The 12,881-nt window shown below is 41.9% G+C and overlaps 1 protein-coding gene across 1 annotated transcript in view; it reads right to left on the bottom strand.

Moving 5' to 3' along the window:
- The window catches only part of LOC104500836 (chromosome unknown open reading frame, human C7orf50), a gene marked incomplete at its 5' end in the record, with an annotated part of 24,218 nt that extends 12,488 nt beyond the window's left edge, over nt 1–11,730 (bottom strand). The window contains one exon of the mRNA XM_010144554.1: nt 11,555–11,730. Coding sequence (XP_010142856.1) covers nt 11,555–11,730 — 176 coding nt within the window. The remainder of the gene's footprint in view (nt 1–11,554) is intronic.
- Between the last annotated feature and the right edge of the window lie 1,151 nt (nt 11,731–12,881).

Below are 12,881 nucleotides of genomic sequence, written 5' to 3'. Positions count from 1 at the left end.
CTTTTTAAAAAATTCCATTTGCAGGCTTTTTTTTTTTTTTTTTAATTAAATCCAGGTACTCTTATTGCTGCTTAATTAGCCATAGCTTGTCGTTGGTACAGGAAGCCCCACACAGCCCTCTTCAAATAATCTATTGCACAGATGGCTTTTACAGGGCATCTGAGAGGATGGAAACCTACATCTGGGGTTATTCTGGACCAACAGCAAGAACATATATAGACTTGGGAAAAAACCCCAAGCGTTGCACACCTCAGGCCATGTGAATCTCCTAACTAACCTTACAGAATGATTTGCTCTTCTTTTTGCAGAAGAGTGCTAAAAAGGGACAAGCCAATGAAAATACAAAGAGCAACCTAGAAGTGCCCAGCAGTTGACAGCCCACTCGAATTGTCTTGATTTAGCTGGTAGGTTCAGGTACCCCTCACTGCATAATACAATCTGCTGCTGCAGTATGGTATTCAGGACAGTATCAGATTCTCCGCCTCTAATACCCGGTGATGTGCGTTGCACTAGTAAGATTTTAAGTAATCTATGCTTAAAGAAACTCATCTGCCAATTACTGCTTCCTGCAGATGGCTCATTCCAATTCAATTTTATTCATATAAAAGTAATTACCGATACTTTTTTGGGCAACATCATATTAATAAACGTGTGAAGCAGGAGACAAGTTTTATTACGGATCCAGTTTTATTACTGAAAAAAATATTGCTTGTTATTCTGGGCTAGGAATACTTGACGGCTCCCTGGAGCTAATTGATTAATAATCATTGCCAACTGCATTTTAAATTTTAATTTTGGCTTGGGCTGACTAGACTAAATGGTTCCCTAGAGCTACAAAACTACTCGCCACTATGTTGAGTATTTGGGCACTGGATGAATAGTTTGAATGTGTTCGAGGAAGTGAGCAGCGGTGTTAATTCTCCTAGATCTACATTTTATGACACAGAGAAAACATGAAACCTTCCTTTTGCATTTCTGCCATGTCGAGAACACGGTTTGAGCGGAAGACGGTGGGTGAGTACAAAATGCCTTTTCTCAAATCCAGAAGACGAGCTAAGGATGGGATGCCTGGGCTCTAAGCCAGGCACTAGGCAAGGAGTTTGGAGAGCCGGGGAGAGCAGACTTCAGAGGCTGGGAGGAAAAAGCTGTGCCTCATGCTCCTTCCAGAAAGCCTTACCTCAAACGAAATTTTTAAAAAATAAAGAATCCCTGCAATCTGCTTTGAGTTTAAAAATATCAAGAGGTAGTTTGTTATAATACTTGTAAGTGAAATAGGTAATTCTAATTATTCTGATTTTATCTGTGCACTGAATAGTGCCCGAGTTTTCCTCAAGACAAGTGGAGAAGGTCAAAGGGATTCTTTGAAGTGTTGAGTGCTCAGGAGCAATGACAGTGTCGAGTTACTGTCAGGAATCAGTCCTGAAGCAGACCGGCCCGTTATTAAAGACTTCTGCTTCTAAATCTCCCTAATATATCACACAAAGTTTCTAAAGTCATTTCAGATGAAATAATAGATGAAAGCTGCTTAATTATTCAATTAGCTGCAATCTCTTTTGTCTAATACTACGGACAGATGAAAGCTGGATCTCAATGAGAACTATCTAATAGCGACATTTAATAAACCGTTAAGAAAATTCATTTATACTAGATTTTATTTTACTGGAAATGAGACTCATTAAGAAAGGATGTATTAAATTTTCTTAACTAGGTTTGGAGATAAAGACCTTGTTTTACAGGAAAGAGAATCAGGTAAAGAAACCTTAACTATTCTTACCCCAATATTTATGAACTTAACATGTGTAATCTAGTTTTCCCTATCTGAGGAAACACTTTATCGCACAATGGTTAATTACTGTAAGACAATTTACAGCTGCCACAAAATACATGTGAAAGTTTTTAAAATATTATAGATAAATAAAAGCAGACTAAACTTTGAAAAAAACCTAATTCTCCAAGAATGCAGGGGAAGCCTCCTCGGGCACACAAGAACGAGTCATCTTAAGAGCCACAGATCTCACCTAATACCAGATCATACGCAGGAGAAAAATCTTACATATGCGACTGAGAAGAAAAGTCTCCAGCTGACTAACTTGGGAATTTTTATTCCTAGTTTTATGAGCAGTGATACAGTGGAATAAAGCTGCTCTGGTCATTTGCAGCAATGCTACAAAGGACCACGACTACAAGGGGACGCCAACCACGGAAGGCAGAGACCTCTCCCCAAGTAGCTAGAAGGGTTTGGAATATTAATATACATGCCCACCCAGGCATTCAGAGAGCTGCTAGTGGCCTTTAGGAACGTCTTGAAATGCCACTACAGAAACAAAATCCATGCAAACTCAAAATAAGGAATTGAGAAAAATCCTACAGGTCTGCTGGGACCAGATGTTGGTACAGGGCCAAAAACAACAGAGCTTGCCTTCAGATGAGAGGAAAGTTATGTCTTGCTTCCCCTGTGTCACTTGCTTGGAAAGAGACCTTTGGATAGTACAAGAACTTTTTCGTGAGTCACAAACTTTATCACTGTTTAATTTATCCATCTGAAAAATGGGGTAATACAGCAATTTCTCAAAAGTTGTCATAACAAGAGTGAATAAATTACTGACAAAATAGTTTTCATTTATTTTGTCAAAATACAGTTATGATATGCTATCAGGGAAAGTATTATGGAAAAGAATTACCATTACTACGACAGGGAGAAGATAGAGAAAATATTTTTTAAAACACAATAATAAAAATCCCTTTAAAGAGGGGGCTGGTTAGTCGATAACATATTTTTCAGCTGATCCTGTAACTGGCAGATGTCAGATGAAAGGATTTGTGATTTCATGTTAATGATGCTATTAAACACAGTATTACCCTATGAGAATGTTTGAACCAAACGCCCAAGTAAATATTTTGACAGCTTTGTTTCACGCTGAAAAAACGGTAGAAGTGCAAAGAGACGGCAGGTTTCCAAGTAAATCACTTTGCAGCTTTTACTGAAATATGCTTTGAGACGTGTACTTGTGACCTTCCATAAAATTAATTCAAAGATGTAAAAAGATGAATTATTTGATTCGGAGCCATAAAGTAGGATTAGAGTTTCCTAATCTGTTTCTCCCTTTTTGTTAAATTTAGTGACCATTTACGGTTATGGAATTACAAGAAGAAATCTCCTTCCTCTGCCATAAACGGTACAGGTTGATGAGCAGATTTAGGAAGATACAACGGCTACTGACTCTCAGAAAAATTGAGCACGGACAGGAGCTTCCCTTGCTGTCTCCTCCTAAGCCGTACATTAGCGCTAAGCAAAGAGGTAAGAAAGCCCCTCCAAAACCATTCCCAATAGAAAGGAGTTTATCCAGAATAATATTAATAGCTAAACCGCAGGAGGATGGCTCAGGGAAAGCAGCGTCAGTTCCACAGCTCAGCTGAATAAGTTGCATCACAAGCAGTTACTAATCTGGCTGGAAAATCATGCAATCATTGATGTTTCTAAAACTTCCTGCTTCTGACTGAGCTGGAAATACCACAGAAATATCTGCTACATCTGAGAACTCCCACATATAACTAAGCTTAAAATCTCAGAACTGGACATTTCCAAATCTTCAGTCACCTGTTTTGCCGCTAGAAACCAGAGCTGCTTACCCGGTAAGCTAGAAATGCCAAAATACATTCAGAAATATTTGTAAGTACCTAGGATGTTCACAACTTGATGCACTAGGACAGAGAGGATTAGAATTCACTGAAATTATTTTTAAAAAGTAATTCTGTCCATCTGGAGCATTTCCAGGATAGTATTACAGATACCCGGAATATATTCCTACAGTTCATTCTCTTTCCAGAAATTCTTGGTAAAAATAGCTAAGATTGGCTCTGAGATACTTAAAGTTGGGTTTTGTCCTTACTTCTGGTTGCTGTTTTCAGAATTGTGTAGTAAATAATACTATTATTTGTCAGCATTAACTTTAGCTGACAAGTTTGTCTTCAAGAACAACTAAAGAAGCCTCGGTGCCCGCTCTGGCACTGGAAGCAGTACCTGATAGATCAGCTCTGTGCAGTGCCTGAGCTCACTTGCAGAGAGCCACGACTTCTCAGCTCAGCCTCATCTGGGTGTTAACCTGGTTATTCAGCTTCCAGACCTCTGCACAGCGCTGTGTCACGCAGCACCTCACTCTGCCCAGCGCCGGCGCAGCCATCTCCGTAACCATTGCATTGCAAAGCTGGACTTGCATGGAAGAGCTGCGGTCCAAAACTGTTGCCTGCCTTTTCTTGACGAGCCTTTGTCAGGCAAAGCCTGGATAGCTGTGGTACTTAGAGGTGGGAAAAGAGACGAGATACACATAAGAAACAACAATCTGCACGAACTCGCAAAATTAGGATGTTAATGTGGTTCTTGTAAAGTGGAGAAATTCTTGTGTCAGAGTCATAAAAAGCAGCTAACCCACCAAGAAGTTAATCATGGTTTAAAAGCAATTCCTGCACAACGTGACATCCTGTGGATGTCATGAGGGGGTTAGAAAAACACAGGCATGGCTCCAACACAGTTCTGCAGATCACTTGCCACCAAGATACAGGAAAGAGAATCCGGAAGTCAGCGAGTGTATCACAGGGATTGAAAATCATCAAGCCGGGCTGCTGTCAGACGTCTTAATTAAACAGGCAAAAGCTGTATGGTGCTATTACCGAGAGCGTAACGTGACATTCACAGAATCCTAAATGCACAGTTAGAATAATCAGATGGTAACGAGAATACTAACATCTGGAAATGTGTATCATAAAGCCAGCTCTGAAACAACAGCGTCTGACTTCCTGCAGCCAGGCCGAAGTAGGATGAGAAGCTCAGTCCCTTTTACAGTCAGAGAAAAACTTATGATGGCTACAGTAGGCATGTTCATGCCAACACTGTCATTAATATCAAACTGAATAATAGTTTGGGGGTAGAAAAAAGCAAAAGCTTTTAGTGTGCAGCAAATTAAATGTGATATAGGAATGGGCTACGGCTCAAAGATGAATCCAGTGCTGCTGCCCACACACCAAAGCCAGACTGACAGGGCGCAGGAAGGAATCTCAGTCCCTTCCGCATGAAGCTGGAAGGTGGCTCCAGTAAAACAGCATGTTTGCTTCCCGGTCTCACATTTCCAGAACAATCACATAGTCATAGGAGTTCAGAGGAGAGCAGTTAGAGCACATCAACCTGGAAAGACTAGCAACAGATGAAGGATTAAGACATACTTCACCAAAGGGGCAGTGAGGTTGAGAAAACCGATACAGCCATGTGAAGGGTGTAAACACCAGAATGGGGAGAAGTTATTTACAAACGGTGGGGCAACACACTGATTTAGAAAACCTTGCTCAAGAACAGGTCCAACCTCACAGAACAATTTTTCTGCGTCACAGAAGCTTTGCCTTCTGCAGAAGATAACATGCTTGAGTACATTTGCAGAATAGCCCTATGCAGCACAAAATCTGTAGAGTGAACATACCCTCTCCACCTACCTCCACGAGGCACCCTAAAAATAGGAGAGGTGTGGGCATTGCACCAGAGAGCTTTGCAGAGTTTCTGAGTAATGCCAGGGCTGCTAGGGAACAGCAAACAAACTGAGGCGGCTTCATCAGATGCCATGGGGTACTTTAGTTACACAAGGGAGTGTAGGATAATGATAAGGTAACTCACTCTTAGTAAGACGAGGCTACTTTTCTTTGCCATGAACAGAGAGAGTGCCTTCCTTTAAAAGCAGGAGGACGTGTCCAACTTAAAATCAACTGGAAAACACTCAGTTTTACAGACACAGATTTAGGTCAAGGAGAGGAATCCCACTCAGAGGCAGGTCAGGCCCTGGTAGGAATAAAAAAGTCAAGCAATATAGACTGTTGGAGAAGTGTTAAAACAAATTTGCTGATCTCGAGAGTATTAGGAAAAGTGCAAGCCTTTGAAATCAGATAGCAGCAAGTCCCTGCCCAAGTTCACAGAAAACAGCCGCAGAACAATGCTAAATGCAAATTTATCCTGCATCCGATTTGCTGCATTCATGAGGCTTCTTAAGGAACTAAAGAATGTGACAAAATGATAAGAGCATGTATGAACAGATTAATTACATCCATAGGTAATGCTTGCCCCGAACCTTTAAAAAACATCCCCATGACTGTTAAAGCAAAACCACCTCTACCCATGTCCCCTAATCTTTGAGGAAAAGCTGCTCTTTCCCGATACCTTAAAGCCCCTGTTGTTGAAGGGAAATCAGCATCGTTTCTGTGTCGAATTACTGTGGTTTCTCTTAAGTCCACATCCTATTTTTACTACTGGCTAATTGAGATTCATCACTTCAGCAGTTCTCCAATATTTCATGAGCTTTTATATGTGCCGCACCTCCCTATCAGGAAGGAAACTCATTCTCTGTCCCAGAGGGTGGGGGAAGGAGAAAAGACACTAAATGCTACTGTTAGTTGTTATCAACCTCAAGGAGTCTGTGTCTGGAGGGAGAAAAAAAAAAATCTGTGTGTGTTTAGATTTCTAGTACGGTTACTCTCAATACCTAAAAGCTTAAGCCATTGATGGTGAAACATCAACACCAGTGCCAAGTTTGAAATTAATAGAGATTAAGGCCAGCAGCAATGAGAACAACTTATAAGTAAGTTCAGAATCATACACCGAAAGTCATCACTGACTGCAGCTAAAAAACACTTAACCCATGAGAGGAAAAACAGCTTCAAAACGTTACGGCTCAACAAAGCAAACTAAATCTGACCCGAGTCCACTCAATGTACTTCAAACTTAGAAGCTGTTTTTCAACATTAGCAAGAGTGGTTGAATTTGTGCAGAAGCTCTCCTGGTCCCAAACGTGATAGGATGAATGGCTTTGTGATTTCCTGAAGGGCCACCAGCACCTCAGCTCTTGGGCCACAAATCTTAAGTGTTGCTTCCCCCTTTACAGCCCAGCACAAGCCTCTCCTGGTTCCTTCCAAAAAGTTTTAGATGTTAATCCTGAGCGAACGCTAAGCTACTATCAATGCCCTTCTCCAGACAGCCTCTGCTTCAGGAGTAAAAACTTCACATACTTTATACATGTTATTTTTATTTGTATTATATATCTCTAAAATACATTATATATATTAAAAATACTGAAGTATCAAAATAAATGCTCACAGCAAGACCCCTGAGATTTCTGTACTCTTTGAAAGGAAGAACAACGTTTCAGCTATAAAACCTCCCGTGCTTGGCACTGTTTGACCAAGGGCTGTGATCTGTGTCCATTCTGCAAACACAGCAGAGAAACCACCGCCCTGGGTTCTCCGCTGCTTTCAGCGGCGCTGTCACTGCGCTCAGCAAAACCCACCTGGTGTTCTGCAGAGTCAGACCATCTCCCTGCTCCATGGGAAATTCAGACCGTCTCTCACTTTTGGGTATCTGTAACGTGCCCTTGGCTTTGAATTATTCTTATGAGCATTTTTTTTTCTTTAAAGAAATTTCTGATGTTCCCTGAATCTCACCTAAATTTAAGTTAGGGATGAGAAAACTAAGATCTATAAAGAAAACTGAAAAGACAATGCCCTGGGAAACTTTCTGGTGACATATATTGTAAGTATAAAAAATCATTACAGGAATAAAAGAAATGTACTCCAGCAGCTTGTTTTTCAAATTTTAACATGTGATAAATAATACTGCAAGGCTTAGGTAATTCACAGCAATATCTAGATAACAATATTTTCTATTCCTGCTACTTCAGGTGACATAAATCTTGTAATTCCACATACTTATAGTGACATCTTTTCAGATCTCTGTCTGTTCCTTTAACAGATGCAGATCCATATAGCAAGGAACTTTCTAAGCCAAGCACAAGCACAGAAGCATTTCTAGGAGAGAGGAGCTTGCCAAGACAAACAAGTTCTGACAACATTTTAACACCACAGAAGGTCAGTCAGGTTATAATTACGTCTAATTACCACCCTCATGAATTGCAACATCTTTTCACTTGAAGGCACTTAATGCCCAGAAAAGGATGGATTTTTATTTTATATTTTCCAAGAATCAAAGTAATGAGACATTCTGATCTTGGTTTAAACCTGAGTCATCACTTAGCACCATAAAGAAAAAAGGCACGTCATCATTAAAAGGAAGAGATTATTCAACCACTCACATTTCCTCACTCCAGCTTTTCCCTATTCCTCTGCAGTAATTTTAGAGGTTTTTTTCTGTTCTGTTCAGTAACACTCTGGGTTCTTTCTTTTTTTTTTTATTCCACATTTTCTTTTCTCCTTCTCATAGTTTTATAACCTTTCTGCTTCCTTTTTTGCTTTGGCTCCCTATTTTTAATCCGCTACACACTTTCAGATCTTCCTCTCTGCTCCCCCAGCAAGCTGGAGAATCTGATGGTGGAAGGATTTCCGTGTGCTGCGATTGCTGCATTAGGCGGAACTGCATTGGGAACTGCCTGAGTTTATCTCATCCAGGGAAAAGGTGAGATAAAAATTGGCATAGCAAAGACCTTTTTTTTCTGTCCTTTTTTCCACAGGGCAACAGAAAGTGAGAGAGGAAATAAACCAGGAGCTGCTTGGCTGCTTCTCCTCTATCAGGAGTGCAAAACCTGGTGCATGCTCGTCCTGGTCTCCCTCAAATGAGAAAGCAGCTGACAAGCCCGGGCTATTGAGGTCACCCAGTTCACAGGGGAAACCCTCCGGCACCCTCAGGTCTAGCAAAGGGCTGCATTTTTCGAGTTGGCATAGGCTGTGGCATGTGGCCATGCCCTATGCTTGGGGGAAAGAAGGACCCTCTCGATTGCTAGGGTGGCCCTCCAATAAAATGGTAATTTGACCTCTCTGGAGGTTGGCAAAGCATCAAGGACTATTTGGTTGTAGACTCAAATAACAAACCTGGCAAACTGGAAGAACTGGTCAGCGTGTAGCACAGTCTGCCCAGCACTACGAGGCTTATGAGGACGCCCAGCAGCAGGGGCACCCATCGGCAGCGCTGTCAGGGACAGCCACGTGCCTCGGTCTAGCAGTGCTCTTTGTGCGAAGCACCGCTCTGCCTCCAGCTCCATCGCTCTCTTCCAGCCCTCCGGAAGGGCAGCACGCAGTCAGCGGTCCTGCCCTCGCACGCTGCATGCCGTACTCCCTCTCATCAACGCTGTCTTCATTAACTCGGCTCAGCTAGAAGGCTGAGGCACGTCTTTGTGAAAGCCACCTGGTGCCTCAGCTCTGAGAGGCTGCCTGGGGGCTGCCTGCTGCCTCCATTTCACTGTTTCAAAGGACTATACAGAGCTATTGCAGACGCAGCGACCTCCCACAAAACAGAAACTGTTATTAGCTCTATGATTTAGTTCCTCCAAGTAAAATTTTGCTACTTCTCTCCAACTTTACTGCTTGAAACAGAAATTTATTCTCCTGGTGAAGAATTCCACACACCAGAAAAGAGGATTCTGCACTCTGAGGGAAATGCTACCCCTCAAAAGAGATACACCCCACAAAATAAGTTTAATTTTCCCTCGCAGGTCAAAACTCTAGAAGCGTAACAAAAGATCTCTCACTGAACGCATTCTAACGTTTTTCTTTTAAAGTTATCAAACAAAATCTCACCAAAACAAATGCAGTATTTTCCTGTCATATGCTAAAGCGAGAGCATGTGCTCACACTGTGAATAGTCTATTAATAAATAAAATGAGTTTCAATTATCACACGGTACATCGAGTTCCACCTGTCCTAGAGGGGAGCCACACGTCATCAGGGAATTAAGATGCCACTTCACTTAACAATCCTTGTGTCATGTAACACTTTTTATTGTAGGCGAGGCAAAACATAAATCCACAGCACCCTTTTGTTTACTTCCAATTATATTAATCTCTTGCATCTATAAGATTAACTCATCCTCCCACATATTTTTCATGCCCGTAGCTCTACATAAACACGTGGACTGAAGTCCTTGACCCACTGAAGCTGCTGGGAGTTTTGCAATAGGATTCCACCACGCAGATTTTAGTTTCCCTTCCCCAACTACATTACTTCTCTGATTACTTTAAATCCACTTGTTTCTTTTTCCAACCTTGCTGGACTGAAAAAACATCTGAGGTGTAAAAGGATTAACCTGTTTTTCTATAATTTTCCATGGTGCAAGATGGTCCCAGCATATTTGGGGCTGGAATAGTGTCCATGGTTATGTTCACTTGGCAGTTCAGCATCTTATGACTATCCCTCTTAAATCTACAAAACTCAAAGTGTGTGTTGCTGAAATAATCCCTCACAACCTACTGCTGAACAAAGAGCCCTTGGACTCGGTACTACAACACCAGATGACGTAGCAGATTTACTATTTCAAGGTAATTTGGCACAGGTTAAGTGAAACTCTAGAGTCAAATAGGTTGATATATTAGTTCAAATGTAGTTTCGTAGTCTCTCACCTAACAAGGCAAAAATCTGTGCAGGTAACAGTGGAATATCAAGCAAGCACCCACTGCTTATTCCTTTGCTTTCCAAACCTGAAATCCATTATTTAGAGAGCCGCCCTTAGCAGCACATGTTCCAGAGCACAGTCTGAGCAGATGGTTCAAAGCTGTCAATCCGTTTGCAGTTCAAAACAGTGGTGAACTCCTCCAGCTGTTTTCCAGATCCGAAATATTATTGTCATTTTGCTATCGCTGCGTGCTGAGGGTTATGTAACAAAAATGCACGTGTCCCTCTGCCTGGAATGCAATTAATTTCCTCCCTCCCCACTGAGAGTGGTAAGTAACAATTCAGACAGTCTGGATGCTTCAGTTTTGAGCGCGGCCAGAGATGCAACCCTGGAATTAGTCCACGCGGTAACCCCCTATTTGTAACACACCACTCTCCTGGAGGTCTTACCGACGGGGTACATTTTGCAGTTTGGAAAAAAAATAAACACTATCGTCCTGTTTATACATGACCTCTTACTGTCTGTAGGGCACTATGAAAGCTTTGTTGCAGTTCTTTAGTTTAACCATAGACTTTGCTTTATGTCGGAATTTTAAGTATTCTAAATAAGTGCACGAACTAGGTGAAGTAATTGCTTCCGGTCTCAACTAGCCACTAACCTGCTGTGTGCTTTGGTAGGCAAAAAGGCATTACTAACTTTAAAGCAGTGGCATAATCCCTTTTTAATTTACAAATACCCACTCATCATGCAGGCGGTTAAACTCAGACTCCGTCGTGCTTTACCACGCCGTGCCATTTGCTTACGTAGCGAGAACAACCGGAGCGCCTTTGCTCAGAACAGCGCGCTCGACGGATTTCCTCACTGCAATCTTTCCTGCAGTGTGTCTTTCATCTTTGTGCTGGTATCACCCGGTGATATATCAACTATAAAACCTTCAGGACAGGAGCTGTCTTCCTACAAAATGTTTGCACCATACTTAACAACTCTCAGTTGTTCCTGTGATATAAATACAGCAGCGTGATCAACTGTATGCTGGGTGTCAACTGAGATGAAGCATTAACTTAGTACTTAACGGCAGCAATTTCCTTTAATGTGTAATTATGTGGTTGAGCTTGTTCTGGATTTCTGGCACGGTTTACAGCTTACTTCTGTAAGGAGCACCTGCAGTGGTTTTACTATTCTTACCTGGTTAAATAGGCCAGAGCCAGCTCAGATCCCGACTGCTTTTTGGGCTCCACCTTTTTAGTAGAGATTCCAGCTTCTCTCATCAGCTGTTTTTCCTTCTTCTTGCGCTCCTTCTTTAATTTTCTTTCCAGTTTCCTCCTTTCCTCTGCAGTAAGCTTCTCCTCTTCTTTTGTTGCCTGAAATAATCAACATTTAAATAAAGTGTTTATATTTCTATAGGAAAGGGAACAAAATATGCATAGATGCAACTGAGGGGCACAAGTAATATTTAAAACCAGATGCTTCAAGCTTCATAATTTTACTGTTCACTCTACTTCCATCACCTCCCTGCTCAGTTCACGGAACGGTAAATACTGCATTTGCAGAAATCTGTCGAAATGTCCTCTACAGATGATCCAAGTTCTCAGCAGTTCCGCAATCTGAGCACCTTCTGCCTCTGTATTAAACATCATATCTAACATTTGTTGTGCTGTTTTGTGCTCCCACACTCAAACCTGAGGGGGGAATGTGAACAGCAGAGGTTGTTTCATAGTGGAGGGGGGATAGGGTTTTGGGTTTTTTTTTTTAGCATACACACATTTATGTGGAAGAATCACAGAATGGTAGGAGTTGGAAGGGACCTCTGGGGAGCAGCTAGTCCAACCCCCCTGCTAAAGCAGGAACAAGCATGGTTTTCTTAAGGTCCTTAGTTTCTGGGGCTGTTTGTTGTGTAACCTCACACTTCTCTGGACTGAGAAAACCTTTGTCTGCCAACAGGGCACTGTGACAAAATGCAGACTAAAGGTATGCACGAGGACCATTTAAATATCATCTTCTCTTCCAAGCTAAGAACAGAAATCCCATAGCAAAAATACTAGAAGTATTAGCTCTTGTGACGAGCTCAGGGTTTTTAGCTCCCGTTTGCTGTGCTGTAGTACTTCCCTACTATCGCTTGTCGCTGGCTCAAAATTGCAAACATTGAGACACTTCTAAATTACAGGCTCGGATTGGAATACAGCCTCCCATTTTTTATCTAACCACAGTCAGCACCTTCTGTCAAGACTATCTAAGTACCCAGTGGACTTTGAAGCAGACTCCAATATGACAAGGACAGAAAAACAGGAGATTGCATGCAAGTGTTTGCTGAGTTATTTAAATCTGTGATCCTTCTGTAAAGTACACTTCCTGATGTTTCTGCCCCATCTGCACATCCCTCGGACGCTCCAGCTAGAAGCTGATGAAGGTGGATATACGGAGCCAGCTAAGGCAGTCCGGAGGAGCCAGCCCTGCCTGCGGCAGCTGTATTAGCACCTCACATCGCAAGGCCGCCGAGGCCAACTGCCACCAA

The sequence above is a fragment of the Buceros rhinoceros genome, unplaced genomic scaffold (assembly GCF_000710305.1).
Source record: "Buceros rhinoceros silvestris isolate BGI_N320 unplaced genomic scaffold, ASM71030v1 scaffold8051, whole genome shotgun sequence".
Taxonomy (NCBI): domain Eukaryota; kingdom Metazoa; phylum Chordata; class Aves; order Bucerotiformes; family Bucerotidae; genus Buceros; species Buceros rhinoceros.
Note: the sequence above shows the minus strand (reverse complement) of the source record. Positions and strands in the feature narration are given on the sequence as shown.